Raw genomic sequence first — 16639 nt, 5'->3', positions numbered from 1 at the left:
GTTGATTTATCCACTTTTAAATATGCCTCTGGTCACAGAGCTTTTTAGATGGATGCCGAGGCTTTTTAGGTTGGGTAGAATCTGCGATCTCTGACCTAGTTCATTTTCCGGCTTCCATGGCTGCAATACGATGTGTTTCCTGCCAAACCGGGATGTTGAAATACTATTAAAGGGGTGGTTGATTATGATTGAACTTTTCTAACTTTTTTCTAACTTAGTGTGTAATGTTGCTGTTTGAGCATAGACAACATCTGCAAAGTTACAATGCTCAAAGTTCAAAGCAAAGGGAGATATTTGCTTTTAGAGAAATGGCTTTTTAAGCACTACAACAAACTGCTGGTAGGGACTACAGGACATTCCTCCCGGGTTAGTGACATCACAAAACTTACAATTTACATAAACCCCGCCCCCGGAACACGATTTATAGAAAGAAGACAGAATATGCTTATCAAGACAGAATATGCTAATCAATGACTAGAAGATAACCACACATAAGCTATATAAATTCATCAACTAACCATTCAGAAATGTCCTGTTTGCATTCTACATGTTGTCACTTCTTCTTGAGTCTCTCCATCATTGTCTGAATCCGGTTTGAAATTAAGGCTAAAAGTTTTTGACATTTTCAGTGCATGTCTGTGTGAGTGCAAACTGTTGAAGCTCCGCCCTCTGTGCCGGGAGCAGCAGCTCATTTGCATTTAAAGGAACAGACACAAAACGGTGCGTTTTTTGCTCTCCCTAAAAAATGGACAATTTTAACATGCTATATAAAAATATCTGTGGGGTATTTTGAGCTAAAACTTCACATACACACTCTGGGGACATCAAAGACTTACTTTACATCTTGTGAAAAGGGCATTATACACCCCTTTAAGTAAATTGAAAGTGGGCGGAATCAGATACACCAAAACCTATACCTATAGCTGGTGTGTGGTGAGCGCACACTGGCGCCGTTGTACTGTGGCTGCCGTCGCATCATCCAAGTGGATGCTGCACACTGGTGGTGGTTGAGGAGAGATCCCCTGATATGATTGTAAAGCGCTTTGGGTGTACAGTAGTACATATGAAAGCGCTATATAAATGCCTCATTCATTCATTCAAAACAAAAACAGACATTCCGGCACAGAACGCACATTTCAAAGTAGAATAAAGGTGTTCACGCCATGTCATAATTTCCATAATTATGTAAAAAGCGTTCATGTCCTCGTAGAACTTCTAAGTGGGGAATTTTCGGAGAGCTCCTACTTGAATCACGTGACCACAGTAATTAGGAGAGGGTGAACGCAGCATAACTGACTGTAGCATTGTTTTTCAGAGAAACAAGTGTGTGACCTTAGCATGATTCCTAAATATCTGCAAACGTATTATGGAATTTTTTATACTTAAGTACAGTCAGAAAATTACACAGCACCTTTAAGCACTATATTCAGCAGATGATTCATTAGAATAAATTCTAGGCACCTCTTGATTTTTTTTTTTTTAAGAAGCAGAATAATTTGTAATTTAGTAAAAATGTCTGTATGAATTTTTGTGCATTGATCCATAATAGGTTGTGATGTATTTCTAACTGCTAACTGCTTAGATGAATGACATTTAAGCCTACATGTATTATGTGCAACATGGACACAATGATATTAAGTGTTACTCAATCCAAGACTAAATCAAAAGACACTTGAGAACGGATTCAAAAGAAACCAAAGATTGTTTGCAAAAGCAGCTCATTGCTGAAACCTACTGGATAAAATACACAGTGCAGGAAAGAAATTAAGAGGATTAAAAGAGGGGTTTATGACTCGTAGTGCGTCACAGCTTTCCTGCCAGCTCATAGAGTCAAACATGACTGCAAGATATTGAAAATTGCACTAAAAACACATATAATAGTCATATTATAATCCTTGTGATTGTAATTAGCATTCTTCATGCATTTTTCATGCATTTGTTCACAAATGAGAACACTAATGCTGAATTGGGAACTGCATACTAGCATACTACTCTTACTACATTTGCCATATCTTTCAATGGCAGAAATAGTAGGAGTCGTAAGCTAGTATGTGGTTCTAGACTTTGCAAGGAACCAATGGCAATGTGAGTCCTACTGTTTTTCACAAATTCACAGTGACACTGTGAAAAGAGTGGCACAGCTATATGTATTGTTTATACAAAGCAGGACACTTTGTCATTCATTCATTTTTATTTTTATTTTGTAAACACAAAGACAAGCTGGCCCACTTTGCCTCTGGACTCCTTTATTGACATATTCTGCTAAATCAGAACAGACAGCACCATCTGCTGGTGTACTTGTGCAGCAAGATGACAACTGTAGATAAATACTTACTCCTCCCATTGTAATTCCGTCAATTAGGGCCACATAAGGTTTCTGATATGTGCCTAAAAAATAAATAAATTATAAATAGATAAATCTGTTCATCAAACCAAAAAACTGGCAACAAAAGTGTGAAAACATACCAATGGTGTTGTTCAGAATGTATTCCTCACGGAAAAAGTCTTGAGCAAGGGAATCGCCTGCTTTTCCAGCCTCTGTGACAGCTGGGAAAATCATTTTAGCATTTCAGTGTGAATGGCATTACTGCATTATCTACGCACGGATCCATAAAAGAGTGAATGAGAAAACAAAATGCGCGTTCATCTTAGATAATTACCTCTGATATCCCCTCCAGCACAGAATGCTTTCTCCCCCGCTCCTTTAATGATCACAATATCTGTTTCGGAGTCTTTGTCCCATTTCTACAAAACACACAATGATCAAATCAGGTCAACAATCAACAGAGATGATCATATAGAGATGATCATATAGGAGTTAGACCGGGTGAATAATAATAATAATAATACAGGGTGGTTAGTGATGTTGTGAGAAAGGTTTCCAGTCTCCCCTAACCTTGAGCTGAGGGTAGATGTGTCTGATCATGGTGAGATTCAAAGCATTGAGAGCTTTGGGTCTGTTTAGTGTGATGACACCAGCATTCCCTACTTTCTCAAACAGAACTTCAGACCCAGCTTTACTGGACATCTGAAATGAGACATACAGTAATAAAACAATACTTAACAAAAGAAGTTCCCAGAATAAACACTAACATGTACATTACCAGTCAAGGTTTGCACACATAGATCAGCTCATTCATGTCATTTTTTTTATTTTTTATACAATGCACAATTTATATTTGTCAGCCAAGCTAATTTCAGGCATTTAAGCATAAAACACGGGTTTCATGGGCATAAAAATCTATAAAAAAGCAGCATAAATTTCATTAAGTGCGTCCATACTCTTGACTAGCTGAATAATACACATACAGTATGAATATTTAACATGAATACTCATCATCCCTCCGTAGAGATCAAACTTACCATGTGTCCTTGTATTCTCTGCAATCTAAAGATTGATCGTAGTCTGTATGGGATAAAATCAATATTTGTGTTACTGTTTTTTGTAACATCGAATTGTTATACATATTATTGGAGATTGTTAATAAAATGAATCTCTTAAAATAAAGGTAACAGACCATTTTGAAACTGAAACCTCGGTTATGTTTAGGTGTAGAAACAAACACACACACACACACACACACACACACACACTTTGATATTATATACTTTAGAGACAACGTCAAAACTTTTTCTTATTCATTCTTTTTGGGAGAGAGTACAGTGTTGCTGCACTGTCTGCAGATGTCCTGCACACTATTTTACCTCTGGAGTCTATAAGCGGAACAAATCCATGATAGCATCAAACATGTGACACTTCAGGAACACTCACCTGTGCGCTGATGTTAAGATTATTAATGACATGGCTAAAACTCAGACAGTTCAGCTGATGTTCTGGATCACTGTACACAGAGAGCTTTCACCCTGTCGCCACTACTCATTGGCCCTCCTTCATGATGTCATGGTGGCGCGACACCATCGAGGAAATCTCGCGATGTGTCAAAGCAAAAGTTTCGACACTGCCAACTACAGTTTCACCCGCGTCTTGCTCTTTTTTCTTAAAAAGGTCAATTAATGGTCTTTATAAATGATTATAATTCACTTTTGATATTTTTGAATTAAGGTTTTGATAACAACGAAAAGGAGTAAACACCGATTATAAACAGGTTCTGTACAAGTAAGTGATGGGAGAAACGAAGCTTTTCGAAACGTTGAATCAATTGAACCAATTGCTTCGCAAAATGATTCACTGTTTCGAAGCGCTCGAAACTCGACTCGCTGGTGCCGCCTGCAGGTCACAGCTGTGTAAATGTAACGAAAACTTGAACGAAAAGGAAATAAATAAGCACCTTTTACAAACTAATTGCCAATGTTTTAATAAAAGCCTATCTATTAAATGCAATAAACAAATCAACTGTTATTAAATATCTAATTTAATAATACCATTAAATATGAAATGTCTGTATATTATGTGTGTATAAAATGTTGTATTTATTTATTGTGGGGCTTGTTTTATGGAGAGCTTGATTAATCAGGTCAATAATAGATTATTAACTAAAAAACGTTCTTTTTATTACACAAATGTTCCATTAAAAATGTATACATGTTGCCTCGTTCATTGAAATCACGCGTTTAAGCGCTCCGAATCACTGATTCGAAACAAATGATTCACAAAGGTTTCGAAGCTTCACGAAAAGCGCCCAACACTAGCCTGAGTTGCTAGGCAACTGTATCGACGCCGGAAATACGTGGCTGTGAGAGACATGGCGAACAGGAGGGGAACAGCTGTGCCTCTCATCTTCCATCATATTTTACGATATTTTTCAGTATTAATCCTCTCTGTTCTATGCTATAATTTAACTTCGGCCTCAGACGACGATGCATTTCGTGCCGGGCAGTCGATGCTGTCTCCGGTAGCTGCACCATCACGGGATGTTCGGTAGGACTCGTATAACGTTACTGGAAAAGATGCTTCCTATTTTTACATTGCTGTCCAGAGCTGTTAAATTCACATGTGTTGGTTTGTTCATGTTGTGTAATACCCTTTGAACTCCGTCTTTTTAAAATAAATGAGTATGTTTATGAGATTATAAGAAGTAAAACACTTCTCCTTTTTGTCTCGTGTAACGTTACCTCAATCAAGAACCTCTTTATTGACACAAAACCAGAATTGTTTTCATATTGAATATTATATTGGATATCACCATTGTTATATATTATCATTATATTACTAAAATGTCCATTATTACAATAAAAACAAACAATACTGTGAGAAACCGTATACGTTTCTGTCAAATTGAAGCATTTCAAATTGAAGCATTTCATTAAATTGTATTAACTTCTTTGTGATTGCAGTCTGGGAAATCTGCTATTTTATAAATGCTTTTAGTTTGGTATTGATTTGATTTTCAGTAATATAGAAGTAGGGGAACATTATGAACATTCAATAATAAAAACATGTTTCGTTTGAAACATTTTTAATTTGAAGAGAGGACAACATTGAAATATCACATGGGATATTTCACAACAAATTTTATGAAAAAATTAATTCCTCAAAAATGCTCAAACTAATTTATTGAAGGTTCAATTCATTCAATTTGATTAACTTCTTTGTGAGACCAGTCTGAGAAATCCTTTATTTAGTTGGAAAGATGGAATTTGGGGGGAAAAAATACAATCGTACAATAATACGTCTTGTTTGAAACATTTTAATTGGAGAGAGGATTTCCATCACATGGATTATTTCACACTAAAATTGATTAAAAATAGTTTTTAGTGGTAGTCTATAAGTACTCAAACCAAAGTATTGAAAGTTTGATTAATTAAACTTTTTAGAAATAATATAAAAATAATCTTTAAAAATGTGAACATTTTAACCAACACATTAAGACACATAAGTTGGGAACCTGAAACTGTTCTGCACTGTAGGAATGACCCTGTTTTTATGTAATTCTCAGATACCTCCTGTATGATGTGAATCCACCTGAGGGTTTCAATCTCCGCCGGGATGTGTACATTCGCATGGCCTCTTTGCTGAAGACATTGAGGAAAGAGGGCGACTGGGTGCTAGTGTTGCCTCCATGGGGTCGTCTGTATCACTGGCAGAGCCCTGATATACATCAGGTTCGCATCCCCTGGGGAGAATTCTTCAGTGTGACGAGCCTGCAGGCGAAAATACCAGTCATTGAATATGAGGAATTTATTGCTGGTGAGCTGTGCTGTTTTTGTTTACCATTCATTTGTTCAAACAGGGGGAATGTCGGAGAAACATGCTTAACGTGTGTTGTGTTCGGGTCATTTTGACCCAGAGAGGATTTTCTTAAATTGTAGTTAATGTTATCGCATTGGACTAAAACTTCCTGACTTCACTCACACAGGGTATTACTAGGCTACTTCCCAACATTTTTGGATAATATTTGTACTTTACCCCCACCTTGTTACAAAAAATTTGCAAAAATGTGCACTGTTTAATGTTTAACCAGGAAGTTTGTTTTGAAATGCTTTTATTTTGTACAAAATGGAACAAAGTCACACGTGTGGTGTTCACAGTCAAAAATGACCGCCTACAAAAAATATATATATTATAAATATCTCGTTATGCTATATTATTATCACCATATATTTGATTCAGTCTTTTTGTCTACTTGATTTCTTTCGATTAGGACAGGTTTTGTGTTTATTTTTTGAAACTGACTGATTGTAGGCCTCATTGATCTGAGCTTATATCCATCCATTGAAAATGAAAGGGGGAGATAGAAAATAAGGCGTTCATCATGTACATGTTCACATATTTACATGTGTGCTTGAAAAGATAAAGGCCTCGGACCTGTGCATGCGTGGATACATGCACACTCGCGCTACTGCGCACACACACACACACACACACACACATGTTCATGTACACAGACTATTTTGAGTAATTACAGTTTTTTTTTTCCACAGAGATGAATTGTATCCTCAGATAAAATGAGGCCTATGATCAGTTAAAATAAATACAAAACCTGTCCTTACTGAAAGAAAACAAGTTGACAAAAAGATTGAATCCAATATTTGGTGATAATATAGGCCTAGCATAACAAGAGATTTATAAAAAAAAAAAGTGTAGGCCGGTAATTTGATCACAAACACCACAAGTGTGAAGCAACAAATTTCCTGTTGAAACATGAAAGCACACTAGTGTGATAAACAGTGCACATTTTTTTCCATATTTTGTGGAATATTGACAAAATTATTCTCACATACTCACTCAAAGGTGCAGAAGCTCAGATCAATAAGGCCTATGATCAATTAGTTCAAAAAAAGAAATACAAAGCCTATCCTAACTGGGGGAAACAAGTTAACAAAAAGATGGAATCCAATATTTGGTGATAATATAGCATAACAAGCAATTTACAAGCCCAGTCATTTTTGACTGGGAACACCAAAGGTGTAACAGGATTTACAACACAGCGCAAGGGTTTAAAATATTTAGCAATTCCACAAGGTGACGGTCTTGCGTGACTGTCTAGTTAGTCATGTTTTATTTAAATAGGACCATTGCATTTATAAACAATGAAACAGTCTCAGTTATGATTCCCACAATCTGTGTCTTTATGATTGGTCTCAGAGTCTGGGGGTCCCTTTATTGACCAGATCCTTGTGCTGCAGAGCTATGCAGAGGGCTGGACAGATGGGAAATGGGAGGAGAAGGTGGATGAACGACCATGCATTGAAAGACTGATGTACTCAAAAGACAAACAGAACTATTACAGGTACATCATTTTAATGCACGACGTGGAGGCAAAGATCTCCCCGACTCGAAGCGAAGTGCATTCAAATCGTTTAATGCATTTGTAAAACGGTGATTCAACTGACTTGGAATTACCTGTGCATTAAACGGTTTTATTGCACACCTTCCAGCAAATCAGAATCGATTATTCAGACAGACCATGGTATAAATATAATATATTATAATATTATTATATATATTTTTTTTTATAATAAAATATACATTTATTAAAATAATAATAAAATATAGGTTGTTTTTAGACTCCTCATGCCATTCCCACTCATGTCATTTTTCCACAGATGTTTTTTTTCTTCTGTGGAACACAAAAGAAGAAATTTTTATGCAGCTCTTTTCCATATACTGTAACATTTCACCATCTGTTAAGCTAGCATATGGTACCATTCAAATCATTGGGGTCGGGATGCTTTTTTAATGTATGGTGACCAAAGCTGCATTTATTTGATCAGAAGACAGTAAAAACAGTAATATTGTGAAATATTTATACAATTTTAAGTATCTATTTTCTATTTTAATTTATTTTAAAGTGTAATTTATTCCTGTGATGGCAAAGCTGATTTTTTTCAGCAGCAATTACTCTTCAGTTTGATTACATGATCATTCAGAAATCAATCTAACATGTTGATTTGGTGCTCAAAAAACATTTCTTCTTCAACATTATTATTAATGTTAAAAACAGTTGTACTGCTTAATATTTTTATGGAAACCATGTGTCATGTTTTGAGTTTATTTGTTCATGTTTAGAGTATATTTTCAATCTCTTTTCCAGCTCTGTTCATGTCTGTGTTTCCTAGTTAGTCTTCTAATGTGTTCATTAGTTCAGTCTTCCTCGTCCCCTGCCTGTTTGTATTCTTGGTAACTGATTAAGTTAGTTGAGTACCATGAAGCCAGTTTAGGTGGCTAGCCAGGTATGTTTCAATTTAGTTTGCGCCAACCCTGGGTTTTAGGCACCTTGAAAGTGGTTTGGCTTTTAGCTCCACGGCTAACCTGGTGCGGGTCAGGTTATGTTCCAGGTAAGAGGTTGCAAAGTTGCAAACCGAACTTGGACCAATCAGCTGTGAGCAAAGTGACACATGTCTGATGCGATAAAGTCACTCCACCTGTTTCTACTCCAAATTAAAGGTCACTACATTGCAAATGATTTTTAAAGACAAAATCGTCTGGCTTTTAGTAATGCTTATTTAGAATAATAAATTTGTATGATTTATATATTTGATGTATTATACCCTTAATCGATCACACATGTACAATTATTGCGCAGAGTTTAAATGAATAAATATATAAAGGTAATACAAATATGCTTTAGAATCAATAGATGAAGCTATAAAATGAATACATGTTAGCTTAAATGTTCAATTTTCTCTATACTTTTATCAACTGTATAAACTAACTTCACAACTTTTACTTGCACTGATATAGCAAGACTTTTTCTTTTAGTTGTCCTCTTTCATAGACAGCTATTTTCTTTTTGCTGTGTAAATTTGTTTAAATTCGTATTATTTGAAAACTTTTATTTAATAAGTGAATTGCGCTGCTTCTCTCGTGAGAAATGAATCGCAGTTTCACTCTCAGCATGTGATTGGCTGTTCGCTACTGATGTCACACCTAAACTCCTAAACTCAGGATCAAAGCCTGATTTGACAGAGAAAGTTGATGATCAGCATCATGGTATCAACAAAGCCTGGTTGGATTGGTTTGGTTTTGTCAACTCAAACTAATCCTGCAACCATGAGTTTGTTCAACTACCATCATGGTACAGGCCCCAGGTGTGTCTAGTTAATTTACCCTCTCTTGTTTGTGGTGTATTTAAGCCCAGTGTTTAGTCATGTTCATTGGTCTTTGTCGTTATGTGTACCTTTGGCTAGGTCCTGGTTGTTCTGTTCCTTGTTGTTGTATTCTGAAACTCTTGAGTATTTGACTTGAGTTCGTTTGAGCGTGTTATTTATACAGTTTCCTCTCCGCTGCAACCAGGACCGTGACACCATGATTATGTTTTTCAGGATTCTTTGATGAATAGAAAGTTCAAAAGAACAGCACTTATTTGAAATAGAAAGCTTTTGTAACATTATTAAAGTCTTTACTGTCACTTTTGACAAATTTAATGCATCATTGCTGAATAAAAGTATACATTTTTTAAAAACATGAATTATTTTGAATTGCAAAGTATGTCCATACAACTTGTATACTATATTCCAAGGCTTCTAAAGCCATACGATGCCTTTGTGTGAGGAACAAACAGAAATTAAAGGGATAGTTTGTGTCATCATTTACTCACCCTGTTCCATATGATTTTCTTTGTTCTGTTGAATGTGAAAGAATATATTTTTAACTGTTTTGTCTAGACAAGATAAGACCAAACAAAACAACACTGGTCCTTCTTTTGTGTTCCACAGAAGAAAGAAATCTATCGGATTGGAACAAAGTAATGATGCAAATTCTGTCATCATTACTTTGTTCCAATCCGATGGATTTCTTTCTTGTTCAAACTATTTATTTAATGAAATATTGTTTCTCTTTCTCCAGAGGTTGGTTTTGGGGTTATGAGGAGACCAGAGCATTAAATGTCACCTGTTTATCTGCTCAGGGACATGCCTCTATCTTGGCCCCTTTCCTACAAAACAACTTATCCGCCACGTAAGTCACTTTTTAATTAGGTTTGCAATAAAATAGCTTTTAAATGCAAATGGGGATGTTGTACATTTGTTGTCATTCAACCACAGGTCAGTAATGCTGGACAGAGCTGAGACTGTCCTTCATGATCACTATGCTGGGAAGGACTACTGGGATGTAAGTCCATTAACAAATATTTTCATGTTTTAGAAATAATTTTGTTAAAATGTAGTAGTAATTAAGATTTTTTTTTACATTTCTGACCTGATAGTTTGAAATTAAACCAAACATTTGATTATATTGCTCAACAGACACGGCGAAGCATGATGTTTGCCAAACACTTGCGTATCATAGGGGATGAGTTTAGGGCCAAGTATCTCAACTCCACAGATAAACAGGACCAGACACCATACAACGAGGACTGGACCCAAATGAAAGTATGTTTTACTTACAGTAATGCTCCCTTCTCATTGTTCAACTACAAGAAGTGCTGGTGTCACTGCTGTCTGCATGATCGATAGAATCAAACTGGTATTTATGCAACAAGATGAAGGATTTGAGCTCTTCAGTCAACATGTCATGACTATGCGTTTTTAGAATGTTTGCAATGTGCTTTACACCCACGCTCATTTCATTATGATAGCAGTCATATTTGTTTCATGAACTTTTATAAACTCTTTGGCCCAGAACAGGTTGGGCAGTGCTAAGGGAGGCCCTTACCTGGGAGTCCACTTACGTAGAAAGGACTTCATCTGGGGTCACAGAGAAGACGTGCCTAGCCTTAATGGTGCAGTAAAGAAGATCCAGAGCCTCATGAAGAAGCACAAGCTTCAGCAAGTCTTTGTTGCCACTGATGCAGATGAAGAAGGTACAGATAAAAAAAAGTAAAACATCAATAATGTACCAAGCATTTAAGCTTACGGTCAGACATGCTTGCTTTCTTTCTTTAATTTTTTTTACTTTCACTGAATAGAGGTAGAGGCCATACTTCCCCCCAAACAGCAACATACACAACATTGTGGTATTTTAAGGAATATTTACTCACAAATTCAGATATTTGTTATTATTTACTCAACTTCGTGTCATTCCAAAACCTTGTGCTGATATTTATATCTATTCAGCAAAATATACGATTTTAAAGTATATTCATAAATATCTGTACAGTTTCAAAAAGTACAAAAAAAACACCATAAAAGTTGTTAGGCAAGGCAAGGCAAGGCAAGTTTATTTATATAGCACATTTCATACACAATGGCAATTCAAAGTGCTTTACATAGAAGAAATTAAAATAATAAAAAGAAATAAGAATAATTAAAACAGTTTAAAAAATTAAAATAAAATACAGTACAGTACAGTACAGTCGGACGAACAGCGGCACAGTGCTCATTCAGTAAATGCATAGCTAAACAGAAGTGTTTTGAGTCTGGATTTGAATGTGACTACTGTAGGAGCACATCTGATCTCTTCTGGAAGCTGGTTCCAGCTGCGGCTGGCATAATAGCTAAAAGCAGACTCACCATGCTTAGAGTGAACCCTTGGTATTTCTAGCTGATATGATCCTAATGATCTGAGTGATCTGTTGGGTTTATATTCAGTGAGCATATCTGCAATGTATTGAGGTCCTAGGCCATTGAATGATTTATATACCAGTAATAATACTTTAAAATCAATCCTAAATCTAACTGGGAGCCAGTGTAAAGACCTGAGGACTGGTGTGATATGTTCATATTTCCTGGTTCTGCTCAGAATCCTGGCGGCAGCGTTCTGTATGAGCTGCAACTGTCTTATGGTCTTTTTGGGAAGGCCAGTGAGGAGTCCATTACAATAATCCACCCTGCTGGTGATGAAAGCATGCACAAGTTTCTCTAAGTCTGGTCTGGAAACAAAGCATCTAATTCTTGCAATATTTTTGAGATGATAGTATGCTGATTTAGTTAATGCTTTGACATGACTACTGAAACTAAGGTCTGACTCTAGTGTCACACCAAGATTCCTGACTTGATTTTGAGTTGTTTGACCCCTAGAGTGAAGGTATGCATTCACCTTGAGAACTTCATCTTTGTTTCCAAACGTAATGACTTCAGTTTTGTCTTTGTTTAACTGAAGAAAGTTTTGGCACATCCAACTGTTGACTTCATCAATGCATCGGCACAGGGAGTAAGTTAAAGGTAGGGTTGGCAATTTCGGAGCGGCTAGCAATAGGTTCAGAGCGTTCTCCAAAGCCACACCTCCTCCAAAACACACGAACGCACACAGCCGGAGCAGATTCAGCAAAACGCCATGAGACGAGAGACGACGTGAAATTACCACATGTCTCAAAGCACATAACATTACAATAATAATGAATGTAAACATCTTAAAGAGCTCTAACTTGTACCATTTGACTGCTGCAGGTTCATTTTGGCGTTGATAGTGTTGACAGAAACACATAGATACGAGTCTCAGGAACATAACGGGTTGCCATCTCGTAATTACGGTTATGACATGGCGTGAACGCAGCATAAGCTCGTTGTTTTGGTTCAGGAGGAACTGTAAAAGGTGGCTGCTGTTTGTTTTTGGTGCTTGGTGACTGTCTACAACTCTACATAGCCTTACTGAACATGCTGATGATGTGTGATGTCTGCGCAAGCTGACATATGGAAATACACACAGGCAGGTAAGACATCGTATCATTGCATTTGGACTGAATGCATTTTGAAAGAAGATTTTTTGGTCCTGAGACTTCCACAGACGATATATATGTAAAAGACCGCTTCTATTACTGATTGCTATCAGGATATGAAGAGAGTTTAAACCGGAATAACAAAAAGTGTTGATGAAAGAAATTGCCTACCCTACCTTTAATATGACTTGTGCGCCATCATGTTACATGTCTTCTGAAGCCATTTGATAGCTTTGTTTAAGGAAAAGACCAAAATTGGATTTATTCACTTGTAAGGAGCCCTTAAAGGGGCATGGTGAAGGCAAAAAATATGAGATGGGAGGAAAAATTATATTTGTCAATGCTTTTGTCATTCTCTCGCAAATGTCTTGCGGTCCCTAAAGTTTCTCGGGGAAAGCAAAACTTTTGCGAGTAAATGCAAAAGCATTGAGATATTTTTTTTCCTCCATCTCATATTTTTTCCTTCATGTCCTTTTAAGGGCTCTGTACTTCTCCATATACACTACTGTTTAAAAGTTTGGGGTCAGTATTAAAAAAAAAAAAGTATACCTTTACTCAGCAAGGACACATTAAATAGATAAAAAATAACAGTATAAAGACATTTTAATAACATTTAAATAAATGCTTTTGAACTTTATATTTATCAAAGAATGATACAAAAAAGTATAATAAAATAGCACAACTGCTGTGAACATTGATAATAAGAAATGCTTCTTGAGCAGCAAATTAGCATATTAGAATGATTTCTGAAGGATCATGTGACACTGAAGAAAATTCACAGAAAAATCACAGAAAAACGTTATTTTAAATTGTCATAAATTTCACAATATTACCATTTTTACTTAATTTTTTATTAACTAAATGCAGTCTTGGTGAGCATAAGACACACACACACACACACACACAACACACACATATATTCGTATGTGACATCAGGCCTTTTCTTCTTTTAGAGCTTGCTAAACTGAAAAGGATGCTTCCTGAGATGGTTCGCTATGAGCCCAGCTGGGAGGACCTTGAGCTCCTGAAAGATGGAGGGGTGGCCATCATAGACCAGTGGATCTGTGCCCATGCAAGGTATTGAACCACACCCTCTGCTGTGATTTTGTTCTGTCTTAACAAAGAAGTTATGGAATGACATTGCATTTTTATTTTTATGCTGTAGGTGTACAAAACCTGCTTTTTCAACTGTTCAAAGGTCATATACTCTAGTTAGATTTTTTTAGTTAAGTAGTTAAGACTACTTTAGTTCTTTTTTCCTTTATCTCTTTATTTGACTATAATTTTTCTTTGTCTAGCTTCATTTTAAATCTGTCCCTAGAGGATTTAGTTGATGGAGTGTCAGTATTAAAGAAAATCCTACAATTTTGTTTCAATTTAAACTTGAGAACTGAGTATAATATAATCACAAAATGTTGTTTTTCTCTTGGCAAACTATTTCAAGTTTATATTTTAATACCCTGCTTAATTAAAATAAAATAAAATAAAATAAAAGCTAAATAAAAGTTTATTTTGGATGAAGGATCATTACAAATTAGATTATTTGCTGTTTCATTGAATTGGGTGTGACTCTGAAAGATTCTTTCCATTAAAAACCAAAAGCGTGACCTATGACGTAATGTCTTGCACCACAATACTTTAAATCACTACAAGCACTTGCTTTACTGGAAAAATGCCCATTGTTTGATATGACAACCAACCTATCAACATATCTTTTGTAAAACAACAATGTATCACCCACTCACATCTGTTGTCTTTCTTGTCAGGTTTTTCATTGGGACATCGGTTTCAACCTTCTCTTTCAGAATACACGAGGAGAGAGAAATCCTAGGTTTCGATCCTAAAACCACCTATAACCGATTCTGTGGTGACGATGAGAACGAATGTGAACAACCAACACACTGGAAAATTGTCTACTAATAACACAGAAACCACAGAAAACATGATGCTGGTCACACAGACTGCAACTGATTTCTCAGATTTGAAAGTATTCTATATTTTTAAAATGTTTTTGCTGACAATGTTGAAAATACACACTTTTAAAGGCATTTCCAATTGTGTAAAATGTAGGGTTAGTCCTTTTGTTAGATAAGGGAAGCCATAAGATAAATATATCAAATTTCTTTGATCTCATATCTTGTGTCAGAGATGGAATTTGTGAATGCTGCTGCTCTGTTCTCACAGTTCTTTCTTTCAGATTGTTGATACTCAAGATGAACTGTGTATAACACTATGATCAAACTTGTTTGAAAATGCTCAACATGATTTTTCACCACTGCTCCAGTATTTGAAGTCTAGCTGTTTGTGTAAATTTAGTATTTGCCAATTATTTTTGTCTCACCACATTTTTTTTGCCTTTGACAAATAATATGTATAAACATACAGTATAAGTGTTCATTTGATATTTCGGTAACACTTTACAATAAGGTTCCTTAGTTAACATTAATTAACTAGTTAACATGAACTAAGAATGAACAATACTTCTACAGCATTTATTAATCTTAGTTAATATTAATATTAATTTTAACATTATAAAGATCCAAGATTGTATTTGTTAACCCTTAGTTAATGGACTGTGAACTAACATGAACAAACAATGAACAGCTGTATTTTTGATCAACTAACATTTACAAAGATGAATAGATACTGTAACAAATGCATTGCTCATCGACGTCATCGTTAGTTAATACGTTAACTAATGTTAAATAATGAACCTTATTGTAAAGTGTTACTGGTATTTCTGTCAGTATTGTGCCTGTCTGCTATTTGAAAAAAACAAATACAGTATTTTTACACTATACAGTAGTGAAGCTTTCTCATGTTCTTATTCATTTGAATACCACAAAAAGGAATACCACTTAAAGAAAGATATCTGGAGGTGTTCAATCACAAGTATTTAAAAAAATCACAAAGCTTAAAGATAAGCTTCTGGTATGGCAACATTAGCTATGTTTGCATCAGTTAATGACGAGCAGTTTTTCATTGGCAGGTTTTGGTTTGTGTGTTTCTTTTGTTTGGAATTTTTTAAGTGTATGTTTACCATTACCATTCTGAAATGTACTGTATATGTGCTCGTTCTATAAATGTTTTCTAAAAGTTTTTAAAAAACTTGGTCAAGTGTTTTTTGCTTCATTTCTGTGAAAAGAGCTTTCTTATAAGGATTTAAACTATAATCAGTGCCTTGGACTGTAATTCATTATAAATCAGCCAGATACATTAGTTAACTTTCTGGAGGTTTTGTTTGTTTGTACATGTCAATCTCTCTCCTGGGGGTTGAATCTGGTTTCATATGATGCTAATCTGTCCTGCTCAAAGCTATACTGATCATTTTACCTCAACTTGTGGGTGGAGACAATGCTTTGTGACTTATTCTCACAGAAAAGGGGCAGAATTAAGTGTTTTTCAGTCTTTTGTTCTGTTGTCGGAACTTCTGGAACTTTCTAAGCCAAGTCTCTAATTTTAACAATAGTGTGCTGTGGAACCTAATCTTGGCTGTTTATTATTACAATCAGCTTTAGAATTGAAAAACATAGGTGATATACAATATAATGTACTGTATGTACATTTATGTCTTTTTCCTATTAGAATCTAGCCTAAAGGAAGGTTTAACTTAATGAACTTTACAATCTGTAGAACCATTA

At 35.6% G+C, this 16639-nt stretch overlaps 2 protein-coding genes and 1 long non-coding RNA gene across 3 annotated transcripts in view; 1 reads left to right on the top strand and 2 right to left on the bottom strand.

Annotated features, from left to right (window-relative positions):
- hibch (3-hydroxyisobutyryl-CoA hydrolase) overlaps nt 1-3930 on the bottom strand; it is a 28836-nt gene extending 24906 nt beyond the window's left edge. Inside the window, exons 1-6 of the mRNA XM_082174572.1 lie at nt 3773-3930; nt 3364-3406; nt 2897-3028; nt 2661-2745; nt 2467-2547; nt 2336-2388 (exon numbers count right to left, since the gene is read on the bottom strand). Of these exons, the coding sequence (XP_082030698.1) occupies nt 2336-2388; nt 2467-2547; nt 2661-2745; nt 2897-3028; nt 3364-3406; nt 3773-3804 (426 nt within the window). The 5' untranslated portion in view covers nt 3805-3930. The remainder of the gene's footprint in view (nt 1-2335; nt 2389-2466; nt 2548-2660; nt 2746-2896; nt 3029-3363; nt 3407-3772) is intronic.
- Nucleotides 3931-4683: 753 nt separating this feature from the next.
- On the top strand, nt 4684-16110 carry pofut2 (protein O-fucosyltransferase 2). The gene is made up of 9 exons (XM_082174569.1): nt 4684-4879; nt 5898-6148; nt 7547-7691; nt 10250-10360; nt 10447-10513; nt 10648-10773; nt 11024-11204; nt 13952-14075; nt 14765-16110. Exons 1-9 carry the CDS (start codon nt 4704-4706, stop codon nt 14916-14918), a joined length of 1335 nt encoding a protein of 444 aa, XP_082030695.1. The 5' UTR covers nt 4684-4703; the 3' UTR covers nt 14919-16110.
- LOC309502265 lies at nt 7037-10220 on the bottom strand. The gene is made up of 2 exons (XR_014207214.1): nt 9582-10220; nt 7037-7258 (listed from the first exon to the last, which is right to left on the bottom strand). It is a non-coding gene; the product is annotated as an uncharacterized lncRNA (long non-coding RNA).
- Nucleotides 16111-16639: the final 529 nt, after the last annotated feature.

The sequence above is a fragment of the Leuciscus leuciscus genome (assembly GCF_965113295.1).
Source record: "Leuciscus leuciscus genome assembly, chromosome: 7".
NCBI classification, from domain to species: Eukaryota; Metazoa; Chordata; class Actinopteri; order Cypriniformes; family Leuciscidae; genus Leuciscus; species Leuciscus leuciscus.
The sequence above is the reverse complement of the archived record's forward strand: the minus strand, read 5'-3'. Positions and strand labels throughout refer to the sequence as shown.